The sequence below is a fragment of the Aspergillus sclerotioniger genome (assembly GCF_003184525.1).
Source record: "Aspergillus sclerotioniger CBS 115572 chromosome Unknown BO94scaffold_5, whole genome shotgun sequence".
Taxonomy (NCBI): Eukaryota; Fungi; Ascomycota; class Eurotiomycetes; order Eurotiales; family Aspergillaceae; genus Aspergillus; species Aspergillus sclerotioniger.
Window position 1 is genome coordinate 875717 of NW_020290995.1, and position 20992 is coordinate 896708.

Genomic DNA, 20992 nt, shown 5'->3' on the forward strand with positions numbered 1-20992 from the left:
TCCGTAACCGTTGAGCTTTATCTGCTCATTCTCACCTATATTATACCGCTGATGGTCAAGGGTCATCATGGTTTGGAGCTACCTGGCGCACTTGGACAGGTTGATAGGCGTGCCTCGAAAGGCGAAGAGAACGGAAAAGGAATCACCATTTTCACTTTATTAGTACGAAATGACGAGATGACTAGCAAGGCTTTTACTGCTTTCGACTTCTTTCGAGGCATTTCTCTCGCCTGCTTTCAAGTCGTAGTGTTGATAGTCCGACCCGATGACGAAATTTGCGACCGTAAAGCGTAAAAACCAACTACATCCGCCATACGTAGTGCGTCCTGGAGAGAGATTGAGGCTAGGCTGCGCCGGTTAAACCGCCGAAAGCAACATGGCCCTGGGCGACGAAAAAATTGCAAGGCGATGTCTGGTGAGGGTCGAGGGGACGGCGACAATCCCACTCGATTGGCGGAGAGGCCGATTATGTGAAGTTGTTCCGCCACACTGGGAAACCCACACCTTGAAAATGTGGAGGAACCTGCACCTCCTCACGATCTCCCTTCCTCACAGTCGTTAAACCCCATCTTCCGCCAAACGAAGCCGAGGTGTTGTCATCTTCTTGACCTATCCCGTCGGGACGACCGGTCGACCCCTCCTTTGGTGACTTTTCTTTTCCGTGGCGCTTTTTCTTTCGGCGCATCTTTCCCCCCTCCGTTTGGTTTTCTCTGTGGGAGGTTTCTGTAACCAGCCCCTCGCCAGACCGGCGCGCACGTTATATACCTCATCCAGCATTCCTATATTCTTGTTTCTGGTTTTTTTTAGACAAGTGCGAATAATCAATCCGCCATCATGCCTCCCAAGAAGCCCGATCCCCCGAAGAAGAAGACCAAGGCCACGGTTGAGGACAAGGTTTGACACCCTGTTATTTGACGTTGAGTTGGGATTATAATGCTGACTTGTGATGTCTTCGTGCAGACCTTTGGCATGAAAAACGTACGTGACGATATCTTCTAGACCCGCAGTCCTCTCGAAATCGAACACAACCCACTGACCGGTATTCTCTACACAGAAAAAAGGTGGTTCCGCCAAGAGACAGATCGCTCAACTACAGGCTCAAGCGCAGTCCAACAAGACTGCTGATGCGAAGAAGAAGGAAGCCGAGAAGCAGCGTCGTGAGGCTGAGAAGAAGGCCTCTGAGCAGGCTAAGAAGGAGGCTCTGGAGTTGTTCAAGCCTGTTCAGGTTCAGAAGGTTCCTTTCGGTGTTGATCCCAAGACTGTTCTTTGCGTTTTCTTCAAGCAGGGAAATTGTGAAAAGGGACGCAAGTGCAAGTTCAGTCACGATGCTAGCGTGGAGCGCAAGGCAGCGAAGAGGGATCTGTACACCGATTCTAGAGATGTGAAGGCGGCGGAGGAAGAGGCTAAGAAGAAGGATACTATTGATGACTGGGATGAGGAGAAGCTTCGCAAGGTCATTCTCAGCAAGCACGGCAACCCCAGAACCACTACGGACAAGGTCTGCAAATACTTCATTGAGGCAGTCGAGAACCAGAAGTACGGTTGGTTCTGGACTTGTCCCAATGGAGGTGACAAGTGCATGTACAAGCACAGTCTGCCACCTGGGTATGTTTCCGCTTTTCTATCTTATGCTGAGTCCCTGGCAGCGCTGACCAGATTTACAGTTTCGTTCTGAAGACGAAGGAGCAGAAGGCGGCCGAGAAGGCTCTCATGGACAAGTCCCCGCTCAACACCTTGACCCTGGAAGACTGGCTGGAAAGCGAACGACACAAGCTCACCGGCAACCTGACTCCTGTCAACCCGGAGACATTCGCCAAGTGGAAGAAGGAGCGTCTGGACAAGAAGGCGGCCGAGGAGCAAGCCCAGAAGGCCAAGGAAACTACTGGACGTACGCTATTCGAGAGTGGCAACTGGCGGGCGGAGGATGAGAGCGAGAGCGAGGACGAGGATGATGGAGTGTGGAACCTTGAAGCCCTGCGGCGCGAGACGGAAAAGATCCGCGAGAGGAAGGAAGAGGAACGCCTGGCGATCCTGTCGGGCAACCCAGTGCCGGTCTCGAACGAGGAAACGATTGCACAGGAAGGTGAAGGCTGAGTTCTGTGCGATCCCCCCAAGTCCGCAAGAAAACTTGGGCGAATGGGTTGCGGACCTCCCATACTGGAAACGGTGTCCCGGGCCGTTGTCCGGGCCCGGGATGTTGATCGGGTTGATGGATGGTAGATACCATGCTGGGGATCAAGGATCTCCCATGATCCCCGGCGTGTGTTGATGTCCGCGACTGGGTTTGATGGCTCTTGCGGTTAACGTGAACGGTTGGTCGTGTCGCGTTGGGTGCATTGCTTCAGGCGCCCTTGGATGGGTGCGACTGAGATGGATCCCACCGACATGGACTGGGAGGGCGAGGAAGGCAACGGCGAGGCCACCAGATGGACTGATGGACTGAGAGAGATCGACGGGGTCTGGGGCGTGGAGGTGAGGACTGACTCATGATTTGCGATGCCAGATTTGTACGTAAAACGTTCTTGATTTGAATGAGCCAGCATTGCCTTGAGCACGGTTTGTTGAGTAAGCCTGATGCTGTATCCATGGCACGATGTCCCTACTTCCTAGACTAGAATCTCACAAGTATGATCCTTGGCTGTCATCCAGCCAGAAAGAAAGAAACCTTGCTGTGCCAATGGTTTCAATGCACATTCCAGTTGCCCTCGGGTGTCTCACCCATGAATGCCACCTGCATGAGGGCCGCCACTCTTCCGGTTTCCTCACCGATCTCCGTTGGATCTTGGGCTACTGCAGACTATCGACGATCGACATCCCAGCTCTCTCCACAACGGGAAGAATCCATTCCTCCTGCCGGACTATAAGGTTGTGGTCCATGGCAAATCCATTGCCCCTCTCTGTCCACGGTCTTAGTGCTCATCCCCCGCCGCCATGCCCGGCATCATCTCCTTCACCGCTGTCCTGCTCTCGGGACTCCTGGCTCAGTCCCATCTCGTCGCAGCTGTCGGCCGGGCCTGCGACTCGGAGTCCCGTCCCTACTCGACCTGGATGACCGACAGCGTCATCGCCCGTCGAGATGCCATCCTAGACTCAAGCACGGAAGATGACGTCTCCATCGTCTTCAAAATCGCCCTGTTCGAGTCGACTGTCATCCGACTGAAAGAATACTACGATGCCGACTCCTGCGGCCAGGAGGACTGGCACAGCTACCTTTTAGAGGGTGCAGAAAGCCTCCTCCCCAGAGTAGTGAATGTCACCGCTGATATCAACGCTCCTTTGGACGTATTCGCAACCGGTGATGCCCTGTACCACCAGTGAGTCCAATTCCTTCATCCCCTCTTCCTCTCTTAACCCATAACCAACCCAAACCCATCTAGATACGACCGCAACTCCAACGAAACCTACAAACAAGTCCTCGATACTCTTCACGACGCGCTCAACGACAGGACCCGAAACTCAGAAGGTCAGACAACCCCACCTACCCCTCAACTCTCATACTCATCTGCTCAGACGGCTTCTGGTACTACAATGCCTACCCCAACCTAAGCTTCCTCGATGGAAGCTTCCCCCTCAGCTCCTTCTCCAGCCTCTGGAAGACCTACTTCTCACCAACCAACACCTCCATCGCCGACGACCTCATGAACAACCTCGACCTCTTCAAAGACCACTGCCACGACGACAGCAGCGGCCTCCTCTTCCACGGCTACGACGCCAGCAAATCCGCCTGGTGGGCCGACCCCACCACCGGCGCAAGCCCCTACGTCTGGGACCGCGCCCTAGGATGGTGGCACATGGCCCTGGTGGATCTTCTCGAACGCTCCGACAGGAACAACATCCTGAACGAGACCCAACGCGACGACGTGTACACGAAATACTGGAACCTTGCTAACACCATCATCAACGACGCCGACAACTCCACAGGCTGCTGGTGGCAGGTGATGTTGCACGGCGGCGAGAAAGGGAACTACATCGAATCCAGCGGTTCATCCATGTTCGTGTACTCGTTGCTCAAGGGCGCCAGATTGGGGTATCTGTCTGGATCGACGCCCAATGGAGTGGGCTATACCGATGCCGCGGATAAATGCTACAACTACCTCGTGGATAACTTCATCAAAGAGGAATCGGATGGCACGTTAGGTATGGATCAGACGGTCTCTGTGTGTGGATTGACGAATCCGACATATGAGGTATGTTTTTCCTCCCCCCTACCTTATAGTACCACAAGTATGAACCCATCACTAACACCCTCCACTGCATGAAGTACTATACCTCCCAACCCATCGACTACAACAGCGTGTACGGCACCGCACCATTTATCCTCGCAAGCTGGGAACACGAGATGTTCACAACGGGTTACTATACCTAAACCTATATCCCACATATACCATCAATAATATATAAAAATTAGTAATACACAACACAGCGCCAACTCCACTACTTCCTCCTCTTTACCTTTCTGTCCCTATTCCTAATCCTCGTATCTCGTAACTCGTACCTCGTACACCATAATAAACCTCTCCCATCATAAGTGAGACAATATCCCAATCCATCCCGTAAGTTAAGACATATATGCAAGGGCGCCCGCCCCCCCTCCAACCCGCCCCCAGCGGCTTCCCTGATTACAAACCAATCCCACTCATCGCACTCTACAGTACTATTGAAGTTTGCTCCATCTGAGTTTACCTAGGAGAGACAGCCTACCTAGTTTATTCTTCCATGGAGTTTACGCAAGTGAATGACTAAGTTGGCACGGAGTACGGAGTTCGTAGATCACGTATATATATCTAGATCATGATTTGATTAAATCGATTCAATTAATGTGGTAAGTGGGTGAGTGTTATTTTATCTTTATTCGAGGAGTAGACTATAGTAACTATGGTTTAAAATTGGGGTGTCATGAACTGTAAGGCATGTGGTGGTATTCAATTAACGTTCACTAGATGCCTAACCATTGGGGAAAGTCTATTACATGTGTATAGAATGACGATTGCGAGAAACAGGGGGAGAATTAGGTGATTAATGGTCAATATTAAACCAACAAATGAATACTACTCATGTCTATTGGGATTTGGATCCGAGCAATGAATAGAAAGGGATTTCTTTTACGTTCTGGAATCGGATATGGTTCACATCATGCAGTCAAGAAATAACAAGAAGTTTGTTTCCATAATCTAGGAGAATAGAACCATGGTGCTCTACCGGTTCTGAGTCCCAGTACCTCGTTCAAATCGTAACTGGCATTCCGGTCGTAAAGCCTTACCACATCAGTTCTTGAGCATCTCACGAGGAGAGGACAACACGTCCTCGAACCATTTGTACGATGGTGCCAGGCTGTGAGGGTAGCCCATGTGAGGGAGGCCGTGGTAGAATCTGGAGTAGTTAGCAGGGTTCAGAGCTCAGTAAGAGGTGGTGGGTTACGAACCTTCCCTCCTTGGGGCTTCCGTGGTTGAATAGCAGGAGGCAGTCTTCGATAGGGGTCACACCGTCATCCCGACCCTGTATAGCATGGTTAGCTCTGTATGGGAGGGCTGAAGAGACATCCATACGTTAAGAAGCAAGAGTCTGGTGCTGGGCTGGTCCAGGATGCCCGTCTCGAGAAGGGAGAACTTCTTTTGACCGTTCTTCTTGAACTCTTCCGGATCAGAGTAGCCGTACTTCTTGGCCCAGGCGGGAGTAAGCCTGTCGATCTAAGGTTAGCATTTGCTAGTTGAGTGGCTACCTGGGACACTTACAAGAATGGGTACTCGTGGTCGTCGACTCTGCTCAACCACTCAGGGTCCATGAAGTAATGGCAGCCCGGCCCGTGAGCGATAAGACCTGCAAATCGCTCACGGTGGGTGTGCGCAGCTCGAATAGCATAGAAACCACCGGCACTCAGACCCCAGCCAGCCACACGAGACATGTCGAACTCAGGACGAGTCGCCATGTAGTCGAGCACGGTGGACCAAAGACGATCCGCCGATTCGGGGTCACTGGGGTCCGCCGGGGAGTCCGCGGTACCTGGGATCTCACAGACAACCGTAGCCCACCCACGGTCGATAATCTCGTGGGTACGCTGGCTGTTGTCGGGGCGGTAACCATCCAGCCCAGTCATCAACAGCACAACAGGAACGGGGTTCTCCGCCGTCGCATGTTCCGGGACACGGACAAACAAGGGGACGTGGGCTCCATCAGCGCCCGACTTGTGCTTGTGCGGAATGATCACTTCCTGAATCGTGGGCTTCCAGAAAGATGCCGACTTCAGGTAAACCTTCTTTTGGCGGTTGAAGGACTCCTTCTTGATGTCGTCTTTGGTCGGATCGACATACGGGAATCGCGAAATCCGGTAAACAACCGCGGCTCTCCGGAGGAGATCGGAGGCCATCTCAGCATTGTTGTTGTTCAAGGCAGCAGAAGCCTTGTTCTCCAGTGCTTCAGCAATTGGGAAGAATGCCTGCGTGTAGGCATCGGTGTAGGCATCGTTGATGTTTTCCTATGGTATAACACGTTACTCCGGGGTCTGACGGGCAAACTGTGGAGCAAGACGGCTTACCTCGATAAGCTTCTGGAAAATAGGCCTAAAGTCCTCGATAGCACCGTCATGGAATGGGTAAACCGATTTCTCACACTAAGGTCCATGTTAGACGAGGGCCCCCTGACGGCTGGCCAACCACCGAGCAAGGGGTGGTGGTATCGGCCAGGAGGGAAAACCTACCGCGAATTTCCACTTCGTCTCCCAGAGGGCTTTGATGGAGCCCTGATGAGGGTAAACGGTGTTGAATTTCTCGCCGAGGATCCAGGGTGCCATTGTTTCGCGTGGTCGAGTGGTAGTCAAGCTAATGGGAAGAGGATGGAATATGGTACAATTCCAGCGGGGAAGCAGCACCGATGAACTCCTTTAAATGGGAATCGCCCCATGTAAGGTACTCCAGGAAAGTCTCCTGGTAGAGCGCACATGAGGTCTCTTCTGGCGCTTGTGACATCAGAACCACGATTGAGTGTGCTTAGGGCTGGTCACGCAGGGGGGATCGCCAATCTCGGCCAGCTTGGGAAATAGGTGTTTTAACGTCTGTCTCGGACATTCGCTACAGCTTAACACTAAAGTGTGTGCTAACAGAGGACTTGCGGTTATTCTCGCCTTAGGTGGTCTTGGTGAAACTCCCTTGCCTGAACCGTTCCATGTTGAAGAGTTTCGGTTGTAGCTGCTGTCGACTTCCTGCTAGGCATCCACGTTTAAGCCCCGAAGGAAAGGCGCCGCGAGGCTGGGGCGTCGTGGGGTATGTGTCCTGTGCGAACAAGGCTCAATGATATGTCCCTTATTGGGTTGGGTGGGTGTGGTGAATTTTGAGCCTACCAAGGGTTTAAAGTTGCCATTCTTGACGGAAGTGCTTTATGTTGAGAACATCGTGGTAGCCACAAAGCAGGTTATGCTTTTAGTGAACAGGGCATGGCGAACAATGAAGTTTTTTTATTCACAGAATGCCTTGCATCCAACCGATTCCAAGGCGGAAGGCGCATTCCAGAGTCTGTGGCCCAATCTGGATGGCCAAGATGCCTGTGAATCCGAGTTTTTTTTTTAAGTAATTCCTCTTTTTCTTCGGCTTTGTCTAGTTGTTGTTGCAGTTATGTCGAGCCCGTGACTGTCTAACAATTGTGTCCACAAAAGTCTATCTTTCTGAGAAAGAATTGAGTTTCGCAACTATGACCAACGGGATCAGACAGGTACCTGGCGGCATCAATGAATGGTCTGCCATCTGTTGCACTGTACACAGTGTCTTGACCCCTTCATAGTTGAGGCTGGGGCTACCAGGCATCAGTCTGCTCAGCTCGACACATCCACACAGACGTGCCAATGCTTTGGGAATCCATTCACCGGGAATCCCGTACCTCCGAACCAGGCAGGAATCTGCATCCCAGAGGCCCTGACTCGCGGGCGGTGCACTTTGATCGACTCCCTACTTCGCCATCTGTATCCCTTGAAGCAAGGACCGTTGCGTGCTCGCATTCTATGTCTTTGATGGAATGATTTCTTCCGAACGGACGACGAAACGCACGACTCTGGTCGGGTCGGCTCATTTGTAGGCTTGCTTTCCGGTCATGCAAGATATGTTTGTTTGGACTCAGGCCGAGACGGCGAGACTGGCAAGGTATCCTTCCATATCGCCAAGGTCTCTTTGCCTGTTGCTCCTCGGCTGAACTAACTTTTGTCTCTCGTTTATCAATTCCAAGGGGCTTTCGTACATACTTATTCCAAACCTTTCTCCAGCATTTGCCCTGTCAGTCCTCGTCCGCTTCTCGTGAATGTTCTACTCAGAGCAGCGGAAATGATCCGAACTCTCTTGACGCTCGGCCTGTACGGGGTCGTGCAACAGGCATTGGGTAAGAACGTGTACCTGGATTGGAATATAACGTGGGTCATCGCTGCACCTGATGGCTATGCGCGGCCGGTGATCGGCATTAACGGACAATGGCCCTGTCCTCAAATCGATGTCGATGTTGGCGACAACCTCATTGTCGATGTTTACAATGGCCTCGGCAACCAATCGACGGGGATCCACTGGCATGGCCTCCATCAGAATTATAACGGGTACATGGATGGGGTTCCAGGTGTTACCCAATGCGAGCTTCAACCGCAGCAGCGAATGCGCTACACGGTTCCGGTAGGTTGACCTACTTGCTTGAAGGGTATTGGTCACTGAATTGTCTGACATGCATCCAGATGAATCAAACCGGGACATATTGGTACCATTCTCACGAGCCCGGCCAGTATCCCGATGGACTGCGCGGTCCTATCATTGTGCACGACACCGTTCCTGCGCCATTTCACTATGACGAGGAAATGACCATCACCTTATCTGATTGGTATCATGTGCAGATGCCTCTACTAGTTGAAGACTTTGTCGTTCCAGGGGATCATGCCCCCTATGGAGGGCAAGAGCCGCTTCCTGACTCGGTCCTGTTCAATGACATGCACAACACCAGAATCAAGGTCAAGCCGAGCACAACCTACCTGATCCATGTCGTCTGCATGGGAAATTGGGCGGGTCACGCACTTGTCATTGACGACCATGACATGACCATTGTCCGTGCGGATGGCATCGAGGTGGAACCGCATTTCCTTCCACCGCAGTATCTGCGAATGACTGTCGGGCAGCGTGTCGACCTTCTTCTCACGACTAAGAATGACACCAGCAAAAACTATGCCATTTGGGATGGTCTCGACATTGACGAGATGTTCGTTCAGGAGTCGCGAAGCATGCCGGAAGGATACAACCCCAACGGCACCGCTTGGCTCATGTACAACGAAGACATGCCCTTCCCTCCGGCACCGGAAATTCACATTAACAACGCAAGCTTGGATTTCCTTGACGATGTGACCTTGATTCCGAGAGACCATCTTCCGTTGATCGACCCTATTCAGCACCAGTTCATCCTGGATGTCTATTCGACCACGGTGGATGGAAAGCCTGCCTACAGCATCAACAACATGACCTATAGTGCTCCAGATGTACCGACGCTGTACACGGCCATGAATGCCGATTCCGAAGAATGCATGGAGCCCTCGCTATATGGCGATGTGAACCCCTTTGTTGTCAACTACGGCGACGTCGTGGAGATTGTTCTTAACAACCATCACGACAACCTCCACCCATGGCATCTGCACGGCCATGACTTCCAGGTTGTCCAGCGGACGTATCCGTATGGTGGCTATTTCAACGGATATGGCAACGTCTCTGCCACACCAATGCGCCGCGATACAATCATGGTCGAGCCCGAGGGGCATTTCGTCATTAGATTCCGTGCAATGAATCCTGATAAGTATCCCCTTCCTACAGACTGCATTTCTTCCGGCTGACGATGATCCGATTTCACGCGTCTGGATGTTCCATTGCCATGTTGAATGGCACGTGGAGGTCCGTCTTATGGCGATTATCATTGAAGCGCCGGACCAGCTTCAGAACATGACAGTACCAGACGATCATCTCGCGATTTGCGGGAACAGCCAGCCTAGTCACTGGGCTCCGTTGCCGGGTCCCCTATGATGGGTTGACCAACTCGGCATCAGGTATGGATGCCTCGATTCCATATTGATGTACTTACTGATCGGGTCCAGGGACACGAAGTCATGCAAAGTCTGAATAGTGCCGGCCTTGGAGCCACCGCACTTCCTGTCATCGTGAGCATCTGGAGAGGCTGGACGCCTAGAAGAAACACGCTGGAGACGGGAGGATTTGACCATGGGAGAACTTCACATGGTTGGATATGCCTAGGATATCCGTCACGAAATAATCAGTGAAAAGTAATGTTACGACCAATAGACGAAAAGTTGTACCATCTGTGTTTTCTGAATAGGTTGCACGGCATGTAGCGTGCGAGACGAGTCGTATGGAGGTGTTAGTAGTATCGCAACTCGGTCACAGCCTACAGCGAGGCTTTTTCCTTCACCAATCCATTCTCCCTCATCAGGTTGAACACATCCTCTGCTATCCCCCAGGACAGCTCAAACCCACGCCCTCCAGCCCCATACGCATGAACGATAACTCCCCGGCCATCGCTCAACTTCTCTGCTTCGATCCTCATGCCGCCCTCCCGGGCAGGTCGTCGACCAACAATATCCCGAATCACATCAAACTTCCCTTCACTCCCCTCCTCAAAGGGAAACCACTTCGCAGCATTGTCCAGTAATTTAGCCCGTGTCTCCAACGACGGGTTCGGATCCCAATTATGCGGTTCTTTCGTGCCCCCAACAATCGTGCCACCACCCAGCGGACGGGGAATACAAAACGACCACGAGCCATCACCATTCTGTCGAGTAATAGTCACCGAGCAGGGGTTTCTCACGAGGCACGTTTGTCCTACCCAAGTCAGTCAGTCAGCATTAATCAACCCGCAACAGTATACCCAAAAGGAAAATGACAAGGAAATAAACTCACCCCTAATAACAAAAACCCCCTCATCACCCCCATCCCCAACCCCGTACAATTAACCACCGTCCTCACATCCTCCGCAAGATAAAACCCCTCCCTCAAATCCACAACGCTATATTCCATCGTCTCCCCACCCCTCAAAACAAACTGTCTCAGCAACCAAGCACAGTAAACCGGCGGATTCACCGCAAATGTGCTATACTTGACTCCCCATTTCACTCCCTCGGGGAGTTCCTCCCCCTGGAGTTGTTGGAACCCATCTAGATACCCGTACGCCGTTTGGATGTTCTCGGCGTTGAGGTACTCTGCTGGTGGGGACTCGAGGTATTCGATCCCGGGGAGGGATTGCACCCCCGAGCCGGGTTCTTGGGCTGCGAGGCGCGTGAAGTAAGTGTAGGTTCGTTGGGCTTGGGTTCCCTCTTGAGTGAGTTGGGGGTTGGAGGTGGGGATGGGGCGGAAGTGGGCGCCTGCCCAGGCGGAGGCGTAGTTTAGGGATTCGGGGCCGTGGGAGAAGTCCCGTGCGACTAGGAGGATGGTTTGGGTTGCGGGGAGGTGGGATTGCAGGTGTAGGGCTGTGGTTAGGCCGAGGATGCCGGCTCTATGGTTTGTTTGAGGGGTGGTTAGTGGTGGGATTGGGAATGGGGGAGGGGATGTACCCGATTACGACGATGGTTTCTTTTTCGGTCATTGTGAGGGTTGTGAGTATGTTGGGTAGTGTCAGGATGGATGAATGGATGGATTGTTTTGTTGACATGGGATTGAGGGGGTTGGTTGATAAGCGGTTTGGTTTCCCCGCACGAGTGGTTGATAGTTGGGTGACGGGTTGAGTCATACTTTGCGCGGTTTCTTTGATAGTGATTTAATGACTGTGGGTTTCTGGTTTAGTAGCTACTAGGATGCAAAGAGGATTGCGTGTAGAATTACCGGGGCAAGGATTGATTGGCTCCTTGCTCGTGCTTTCGGGGATAGATACGAATATGGCTATTAGCACCGTGAGCATGCGATTGAACGTCGTATCATTAAGCTGCTCTGTCAGAGCCTAGCTGCAATCAGGAAAGCTTTCCAGAGCCTGCTATCTATCTGCTAACTAAGCCCTCCGTTAATCTGCTCTCCTTCTGTCTCGCTTGGTCCATCCACTGCTTGCATGGACCACGGCAGTCATTGGAGCAATCTCTTTATCGCACTGGACCAGCCGAGAATCGACATGCACGTAAGCCAATCTGTAGCTGACCTGGCCTGCCAGGTGGTGTCGTCAACTCATGGACATTGCCTGCATGCGGTAGATCCTGGCAAACCATCGTTTGTGGGTGGAAGACGAACCGAACCCGCTGATATGCGGTGATTCGGGTATCTTCGTGAAATGTCGTGGAATGGCTTGGTATCGAACCTGTCCTCCACTATCTTTTGAAATCGACCAGAACAGATCGGGGGCGAGATGTCGTGTAGTGGCTTCATACCAAAACAGTCCTCCGTATCCGTTTAAATCGACCAGAACATATCGGGGTATCTAATCCAAAGCATCGGGCAACTTCTCGATCGTGAACTTTCCTCTTGCGACCTTCATGAGCGGCACACCAGGAATCTTCCGCAGCCGGCGGCACAGGTCTTGATCGTTGGTCGCCACAATGTAGATTCTATGCTTCGTTACCTAGAACGCTGTTAGCGCGCGACGTCACATTATGGGAGCGAAAACCACTCACCCGATCCACGATACAGTCATCGGCATACGTGCCCTTGTGAGAGCACTTGAGCCGAGCCCAGCGAGGGTCTTTGGCAACCCGAAGTGCCAGGCGGTACTTGTCACCCAGCTTTTCCAATTCCGCAATCGTGCAGTCGGAGAAAGTCGGGATACACTTCGCATACAGCCTATACCTGTCTTAGCATATATCCAAGTCCCATTCAGCGTGTTCAACTCACAGATCCATCATCGACGTAAGCATGTCCTGCTTGGCTCGGATAGCGTGGGAAACAAAGTTGGTATCGACCAGCACATGGTAGGGAGGGCCGAGGGCAGTGTTTGCGGCGAAGAACATGTTCGAGGGAGCTTGGGTGATTTGGCGAGTCAGTTGGTCCTCCTTGGGAGTCTCTTTCTTGGTGGCCGCCTTCTTGAGTCGCTCATCGTGGGCTTTGATGGTGCGCTTCATCTATAGGATCAATGAGATCAGTTCCCGGCTCTCGTGCTTGTCATCGGAATGTGCATACCTGCGCAAACTTGCGAGTCTTCTTTTGCACACCCATTTTAAAACAGATGCCTCGGTTGCTTGCCGGTTGTTGTAGGGAAAATCTGCGGGATATGGGGTAGCTATCACGTTGATACGATAATGCTGAACCCAGAAGATTTTGGAGATGCGGAAAATCAGATCACGGGCCGATATTTCGCCGGATAGCAAAGCAGTCCCTCCATCATGTGACCTACCCGTGACCGCTGTTCCAGTCGCACGGCGTCCCCGTCCGTCTAACTTGAAATGGCAGTGTCTTTATCTGGAGCCTGGAACCAGTGCCAGGGTCTGGCTGGCCAGCCAGCACGTTCTGCACTCGTTGGCTTCAGTAGAAGTAATCTGCTTCCAGCGGGACGATGTTTCATCGGGCCTGAATGCCACAATGCCATTGTGAGTGTCCAGATGGTTATCATTGTAGCACACTGTGTGCACCATCACTATCTCAGTATGTTGCAACCCGTCTGGCTAGCATGGTTAGAATGCCTACGACGCTTTCTTATCACATCGCGGAAGTGGCCCAGTCCCATCACCGTCCGAGCTCCTCGACCACCCCCGCAATTGTCTTACTCCCGGGGCCTCCCACTAGTCCTAAAGGATGCCCGTCACAGTGCTGCTTGTTGGTCACATCACATTGCATACACTTTCCGCAGCATTTGTGGAAGGATATTTTGGTCCACATCATTCTGGTGGTTCCCGGTGGAGTAATGAGAGTGATTGCAATCAGCACATTCTCGATATGTCTTAGCAGTGTGGCTAAAATTGTGGTCTCACCATCACGGTGACGGTTCATGTCAGTCCTGTCACTGTCAGATAAAATCGCCGAAGATAGTACAACCACCCAGAGCTCCGACAGGCAGAGTGGTAGAAAGGTGCATTATTCGTTGATATATGGGGTTGCCTGCAACATGTCACTATCTTTAATTTGGCCATTGCTAGTGGTATCACTCTAATAGTACATAGCGAGCTACGATTCGGGATATAGGTATGATGGCGAGGTTCTATCGGTGACCGCCAAGCTTGTCCCTTTTTTTCTCCAAGCCAAGGTCGCTCGCTCTCTACTTGAGGTACGCCATAAATAAAGATTGTAAATGTACTCCGTACTGGGCACGGACGCAGTGTCTTGTGTGCGTCCTGGAGCTGCCGACACCATCCCATCCTTCCCCTCCCAGAAGGTACCTATCAGGTACCCAGATCACTTTCGTAGACAGCGCCCCGAGGGATGTGATTCGAAGTTTCCTGGCACATCACCCAAGATGAGCCACAATCCTGCTGACCGCACGAGTCTGCGGTTGAGGGGAACTCTGGGTCATTGCCAGTGAGAGAGCGCATTTACGCGCCGGGCAGGTCACTTGAGGGCGAGGGACCCGCGGGTGCGGGCGATGATTGGCGCAACCGAGTGATGAGGCCTGCAGCGTGAAGAAACGCCCTCTGCAGTTGGGGGGCCAATCAGGGACGGGGAGTTGGCGGGAAAGGTCCCTGGCAGCCGCCGCTGGCCATGCAGAACTCCAGCCCCGCCCTGGCAACGGACGCATGCAATCATTGCAATGGCCATGTCCTACTACTCTCTCTAGATAGTACCTACTAGTAGTCTTCGCACTGGTGCAACAATTGGTGCTCGTCGCTTCACCCTCATTTTAGTTTCAAACTTTTTCCTCGCCAGGCCCGGCGCCTCATGCCCCGGGTGGCCTATCCTATACTCCCGGGCTAGTCCGCCTACGGCGTAACACGGCGATAGTTGCACTCATCTCGCAATGCCCCCTGGTCAGGCGCGAGAAGATCAACTGGCCGACTGCTTTGCACGCCGCTTTCCATATCCCGCTGGTGCATGCTTGTTGGTGTGCCGCTGCTGGAGCCACCGACAGCTCCTCATGCCGCTCGACGGGTCCTATCTGCCCTCGTCCGCTAATTAAGTCTTCGAACGCCTTCCCATCCCATCTCGACGGCATCCTGGCTCATCGAAGCGCCGTCCACTCCCCTTGGCGTTAGCTCTCGTTGCTTGATGGCTGGAGATTCCGATCGACTGTCGCCGTTGCCTTCGGAGACGTCTCAAATTGCATAGACACGCTTGACTGGAGAGGCTGGCGCCATTGTGAGATTAATAAGAATCTAAAAAAGCCAGAGCACGCCTGTCAACCCACTCTCGAAAGCCTGACCTTCGTGTGAGTGCAATTGTCTTCCTTTTTCCCTCCTGCTCCCCCTCCCCGCCTTCACCCTGGACTTCTCTTTTATCTCCCCCCTCCACAATTCTTGCCAGCAACGTGGTAGCCTGCGTAGTGCGCTGTCTTCCCTGTCGTTTCACTGCAGATTTCTTTGTCTTTCACTTGCATCCTTGTGCGTCCGTCTTCTTGTTCGGTTCCAATCTAGCGCCATCATTATTATCTCGCCCGCCGTATCCTGCGATATTCTTGCCGCTTCCTCACCACCCAACCCCCCCGACTCTGCTGATAAGGACCGTTTCTCCAGACAGCTCAACTGTTGTCGACAAACCGTCTGACTGCTGTGGATTCAAGCTTTTGATCAGATGTCTTTGGTGATCGCTTCCAAGTGTGTCTTCTGTGCTTGGTAGGCACCTGGAGCAGTGACGTGTTGACCGTACTCGGCGGGACTGTACTTGGTTGGTGCTCGCATTGTCCTTGTCTCGTTGTACGTGCCAATGGGAAAGTTCTCTTGAGGATTGTTTGTCTTGGCCACACCGAGTCTCTTGACCGTTGTCAGACATCTAAGAAGTGATCTCTCGCCCGGATTGGCACTTGACAAACGCATCTCCCAAGGAGATCCCGAACAGCATAAGGACTAGGAAGGAAGATAGTCCCAACACTTTGCTCAGCGATCTTTCTGGTGCGGTCAAAAGGATGGTTGAAATACCATGGAACAGAAACCCGGTTTCAGATTCACGACCATCAAGAATGAAGCCCGTGGCGCCCCCTATACCACCTCCGCCACCTCCGCCGCAGGTCTCTAATGCTCGGCTCGAGCCGTGTGCGTCAACTGCATCATTGTTTCTCTATGCTCAGGGCTCGGTGGTTGTATGCCTTCATCATGATACCTTGGCTCTCGAACGACGCTTCGAAAATCACCAAGCAGATGTTGAATTCATCTACGTGGATAATGTGAGTGAGCGGGGAGCAGGACGACTGGTGGTCAGTTACGATGTCAGCCAAACTGCGATCGTGTGGGATCTTTTCACTGGCAGCGTGCTTGCCAGGTTTGCATCCTTTGAACAGCTCAAGGTTGCCGCTTGGATGCGGAACGGGAATGTGGTCTTTGGTAAGCCTGTTAGATCTCTCTGCACCTCAAACTCAGGCTGACGCCAATTACAGGCAATGAAAAAGGTGATGTGATCATTTTCGAACCCTCTACCTCCGAACATGTCTCCTGTCGCACGATTTTCGATCCCATCACGGCTCTAGCTCCTGCCACGGATTGTCGGACATATGCTATTGGGTACGTATACCTGGGGTTGGGTAGAATAACCCCGAGAGGTCTAATCGTTTGGCTTAGATACCAGAATGGCTCCATTATGCTCGCCACGCTTCACCCAACATTCAGTATCTTGCATACGATGACCACCTCGCGAGGACCATCAGCGATCATGTCGTTAGCATGGCATGCATCATCATCTAAGCAAAAGTCCGATATGTTGGCCACGCTATCAGCAAATGGCGACTTGAGAGTCTGGAGTGTGGCGAAGCCTCCGGGGAAAGAGACGCCACGGGTGATAAGAGTCCTCAAGCGGTCTGATGGCTCTCCCGCATCGGAACCGAAGTGGATGGCATGGTCCAAAAACGGCCGAATCGTGCAATTTCTTGAAGGGTAAGCAGGTCATCATGATTACTCCTTGTGCTCGAGAAGCTAAACGTCTTCGATAGGGAAACGTGGGCTTGGGACGTCAGGACAAAACACGTCACGTACGAGCCAATTCCCACGATTGACAATCCTCGTGGCTTCGCCAACTATGGGCCAACTGCCACGCTCTTCACCCTTGGACCTCAGTACACCGTCCAACAATATGATGTAGATAGCCCTGCCATGGTTGCAAATGTCCAGCACGTCCCGGCCGGGTCTTTGCCAGCACCCATGGAACAGCCGAAATTACGCACCTTGCAGGATCCCCCCACCATGAGGGAATCAGGAGCCATGTCTAACCCCCGAAGAACGCCATTTGACATGAATGGAATTGAAACCGTCCGGCAACAGCGGGCCGATGTTGGTAGCCCTATTCCCAGGAGCCACGCCAATTCGGTTACAAATTCTGTCAGCTCCAAGGCGTCCTCGAATAATTATAGAATGCCATTCTCGCCACCCAGCAGGTCCGGTCAGACAACCACTTCTTTCTCATTGACGTCGGCATCCGGGAGAGAAACTCCACAGGCATCTGGTGCTTCCTATGCATACGCCTCGTCTGTTTCGATGTCGTCCACCAAAAGTTCCCGCGCCGGTTCACGGCTGAGAAATGAAGTGCAGCTTAGTCCAGCCGACAAGCCCGCTGACCTATTCCCGTTTACACGTGCCCGGTTGAATGACGTGCCTTATGGACACCATCAACCCCTTGATGAGTCTTGTCTTACCCCAGACGATCTACGTCGACAGATGTTGAGTGTTGTCTTTGGCCACGACGGGGATATTGAAGGATTGATTAGGGATGAACGTATGTTGCATGCCGCTCTTATTACGCATCTTAAGGTTCTTGCTGACCATTTCATCAGTCAGCAATCACCCCCCAGCCAGCCAAAGTGGTATCCTGCTTGCTCAATGGATCGGTGAATCTGATACAGACAACATGACATCTTTGATCAGCTCCGGAGCAGCCTCGACCACTGATTGGATGCTCCTGGCATTCAGTCAGATGTCCGGAGAATCACAGTCTAACAAGATTGGGCAGGCTTTGGTCCAGAAGTTGCTCGAAATTGGAGATTTACACACCGCAGCCACCATACTTCTCGGGTTAGGAGACAGAAACGACGCCATTGAAGTCTATGTTTCTCAGAACTACTATATGGAGGCCATTCTGATGACCTGTCTTGTGATGCCTACAGACTGGCAGCGGCAATCATATCTCGTGCGTCGGTGGGGAGAGCATGTGGTATCTCACTCTCAGCAACAGCTGGCAATTCGTTGTTTCATGTGTACGGGCGTCGAGCCCTCTGAGCCATGGACGTCTCCGGCCGCCCAGCAGGCCACTTCTTTCTCGGAAGTGATGACGAAGCGATCGCCAATGACATCCCCAGAGCCTCCATACCCTAACCCGGCGAGCCTTATGGTACCAGGTTCACAGCCTAAACCGGCTGCTAATGGCAGACCGCTGGCGAAGACACCAGCGCTCAAGCTCATTACTTCATTTGATTCTCAACCGAACAATCGGTTTAGATTTCCCGGCTTGAAATCCGATGACAGAACGCCCACAAATGCCCCTGGGGTTACGCCCATTGCAGAATCCGCCGTGATCGAATCTGCTCTGTCTCCAGGTGGATTTGGATCATACAAGCTGAATAACATCCAGAGCATCAACAATGCGATGAATACGCGGACGACTACCCCCGCCTTTAACCGGAAGCGTCTTCCATCGATCGGGGAGACACCAATTGACGTACACCCTCCTACATTCCCGAGTCAATCAGTACATCCTCCTACGTTTGCAAGCAATCCAGTCATGGACTACGGGTCAACGTCGGAAAATGACGAAGGTCAGCCGCCCCCCGAGCAAGACGGGAATGAAGCGGATGACGAGCAGCTTGGTCTGCTGTCGTCGGCACGCTATGAGCCGGACGAGTACAAACCAAGCCCCCAGACTGCGGTTCAGGCGACAGCGGACAAGTTTGCAACCATCAAGGGTCTTCCCTCTCCAGCCGCTGGGGTCTTTGAGGCACTCATGGAACGTTCAGACAGCCGGAATGGAACTCGAGATCGGAAGCCAGACGGCTTGCAACTGAATCTTGATCACGGCAACTCCTCCCAGACCGACCTGCAAGTCCAGTCCGATATGGCGGCCAGCTTCCGAAGCCCAGCATCAACGTTGAATAGCTTTAGCTCTGCAAGAAGCCCCAGCGTCAGTGGTCGCAGTATCGATCCCTATATTAGTAGCCTAGGGGAGGCGAACTACCATGCAAAGAAGTACCAGGCGCCTCGTGCCAACGGCCGAGGAAGGAGGAATACAGACGACTCGGTCAGTCAGACCTCGGCTCGGCGGTACCACTCTAGGAATGCATCACAAGAGACGCGTGGGCGACACGAAAGGAGGTATATCCCGCCTGCCAAGCGCTCGCCCTCTTCTCCTGTTCCTATGTCTCCGGAGGAGCTGGCTCAGATTAACGCCAATGCCGCCAAAAAACCCACCTCTCGGACACGGAGCGCTAGCAGGGTTCGCAAACCACGCTCTCGGAACTCCTCTGAGCGTCGTCAAAACCGTTCTGCCAGCCGAAACACGGCAACTCACCTGGGTACAGATAAGAATGGTGCTATTACCCGAGGGCGCAGCATGGACAGACAAGGGTCAAGTACCCGGTCCCCTTCATCCCCATTGCCTGGCTCCAATGCCGATGATGCGCTGAGGCTTGTCGCGAGTGATAGAGAACGGCTGCGCATCCGCCAGCGGAGTGGCAGTCGTCGTCCGGAGAAGGGATCCGGAGCCAAAGCTGAGGTATACTCGGAATCGAAGTGGACCAGAGCGCGCTCTCGCAGCCGTCAAGACGCTGAACCAAGAGCAAGCGCGGAAGATGCAACGGATGTCATCATCTCAAGCAATGTGCATGATGGCATCTACCTTACGGGTTATCCAAGTGCCAGGAACATGCCGGCAGAGACACCGCGTGAAGTGCCTGCTGCTGGCGTTCCACAGCTTAGCCTTGCGGAAAAGAAGAGGAAGGAGCTTGCTGCAGCCGAGCTTGAGGCACGACGCCTTTCGCTTGCACGGAATCCATCTGCGCCTAATATCCCATTCCCAGGAGAGCTGCAGCCCAGTCGCACCCCCTTGGAGAGTCCGCCATTTTCGGTTCATAGTTTTGCGCCACGTACTCCTGGTCGGAACCGGGCTGCGACAAACACCACCAAGGCCTCGCCAGAATACCCAAGCAGCTCGGACTCGAACTCGTCAAGGTCTGGTGTGCCATTGGGACTGCCTGCAACTCCGAAGGCCATGCGGCATCCGAAATACAACGGATACGAAGAAACTGCGCCCGTTCCTCCCGTGCCCGACAGCACCCTACTCAGTGATGCCAAGTATCAAGGTGATGCGGAGCGGATCGGTCGTTCCATGTCTGTTCCAGTTCCTGAGAGCCATCAGCCTGGTGCAGTGCCCACCGATCTCCCAATGCATCCGCGATTCAACCCTCACCTGCCGAGAAGTCGGTCCACCAGTCGAACGCGGAATAGGGCCCATCGGGACAGTGGTGGATATAGCTATGGGGGCTCCCCTGTGACCGTCAGCATCGAGGAGACCATTGAAAATGCAATGGGAGGACAACAGGCTGACCCTCCCATCCTGCCGGAGCTCCAGCATCTGAACCCACCGCCACCACCCCCTCCGCCAACCGCTCCTTTGGCCTCTCCACGTGAATCTTCGGGAACAATTGATATTGCCATTGATAACGAGGATTTTGGACGGTTACTTCCCCGCGCGATGACGGCAGCGCCGGCCTTTAACATGGAAGGCCACCCGGGTTTGGAACACCGCCGTATGTCGCTGGAGCACCGACGGGGGCGCAGCGTCAATGAGAGCTTGAGCAGCAAAATCCGCAATCTGGCTCGGATGGGTAGCACCAAGAGCACCGACTCGTGGGTTGCTTCTGATATAACACTGCCTTATGAGACTGTGATAGTCGACGGGCGCATCTAGCATGTTGCAAGTCAGACTTATGATGATGAAGATTG

General features: G+C 53.0%; 7 protein-coding genes across 7 annotated transcripts; 5 read left to right on the forward strand and 2 right to left on the reverse strand.

Annotated features, from left to right (window-relative positions):
• Positions 1-614: 614 nt before the first annotated feature.
• On the forward strand, positions 615-2218 carry BO94DRAFT_324323 (translation machinery-associated protein TMA46). The gene is made up of 3 exons (XM_025606922.1): positions 615-978; positions 1055-1605; positions 1665-2218. The coding sequence occupies exons 1-3, from the start codon at positions 934-936 to the stop codon at positions 2092-2094; spliced, it is 1026 nt and encodes a 341-aa protein (XP_025470957.1). The 5' UTR covers positions 615-933; the 3' UTR covers positions 2095-2218.
• Positions 2219-2931: 713 nt separating this feature from the next.
• Positions 2932-4366, forward strand: BO94DRAFT_458235 (cell wall glycosyl hydrolase YteR; the record flags this gene model as incomplete). The annotated part of the gene is made up of 4 exons (XM_025607783.1): positions 2932-3314; positions 3378-3463; positions 3511-4187; positions 4262-4366. 4 exons carry the CDS (start codon positions 2932-2934, stop codon positions 4364-4366), a joined length of 1251 nt encoding a protein of 416 aa, XP_025470958.1.
• An 898-nt stretch (positions 4367-5264) lies between these two features.
• On the reverse strand, positions 5265-6787 carry ayg1 (heptaketide hydrolyase ayg1; the record flags this gene model as incomplete). The annotated part of the gene is made up of 6 exons (XM_025607808.1): positions 5265-5370; positions 5423-5496; positions 5547-5679; positions 5733-6472; positions 6533-6607; positions 6695-6787. 6 exons carry the CDS (start codon positions 6785-6787, stop codon positions 5265-5267), a joined length of 1221 nt encoding a protein of 406 aa, XP_025470959.1.
• Positions 6788-8303: 1516 nt separating this feature from the next.
• abr1 (multicopper oxidase abr1) lies at positions 8304-10022 on the forward strand (the record flags this gene model as incomplete). Its single annotated transcript, XM_025613688.1, has 3 exons — positions 8304-8639; positions 8699-9766; positions 9816-10022. 3 exons carry the CDS (start codon positions 8304-8306, stop codon positions 10020-10022), a joined length of 1611 nt encoding a protein of 536 aa, XP_025470960.1.
• Positions 10023-10401: 379 nt separating this feature from the next.
• Positions 10402-13145, reverse strand: BO94DRAFT_554011 (Fcf1-domain-containing protein; the record flags this gene model as incomplete). The annotated part of the gene is made up of 6 exons (XM_025613689.1): positions 10402-10835; positions 10910-11503; positions 12483-12555; positions 12608-12773; positions 12825-13051; positions 13110-13145. The coding sequence occupies 6 exons, from the start codon at positions 13143-13145 to the stop codon at positions 10402-10404; spliced, it is 1530 nt and encodes a 509-aa protein (XP_025470961.1).
• On the forward strand, positions 13103-13872 carry BO94DRAFT_324618 (uncharacterized protein). Its single transcript, XM_025606923.1, has one exon. It carries the CDS (start codon positions 13373-13375, stop codon positions 13829-13831), a length of 459 nt encoding a protein of 152 aa, XP_025470962.1. The 5' UTR covers positions 13103-13372; the 3' UTR covers positions 13832-13872.
• Positions 13873-15978: 2106 nt separating this feature from the next.
• BO94DRAFT_543446 (WD40 repeat domain-containing protein) lies at positions 15979-20957 on the forward strand (the record flags this gene model as incomplete). The annotated part of the gene is made up of 5 exons (XM_025613138.1): positions 15979-16393; positions 16447-16570; positions 16628-16939; positions 16996-17774; positions 17833-20957. 5 exons carry the CDS (start codon positions 15979-15981, stop codon positions 20955-20957), a joined length of 4755 nt encoding a protein of 1584 aa, XP_025470963.1.
• Between the last annotated feature and the right edge of the window lie 35 nt (positions 20958-20992).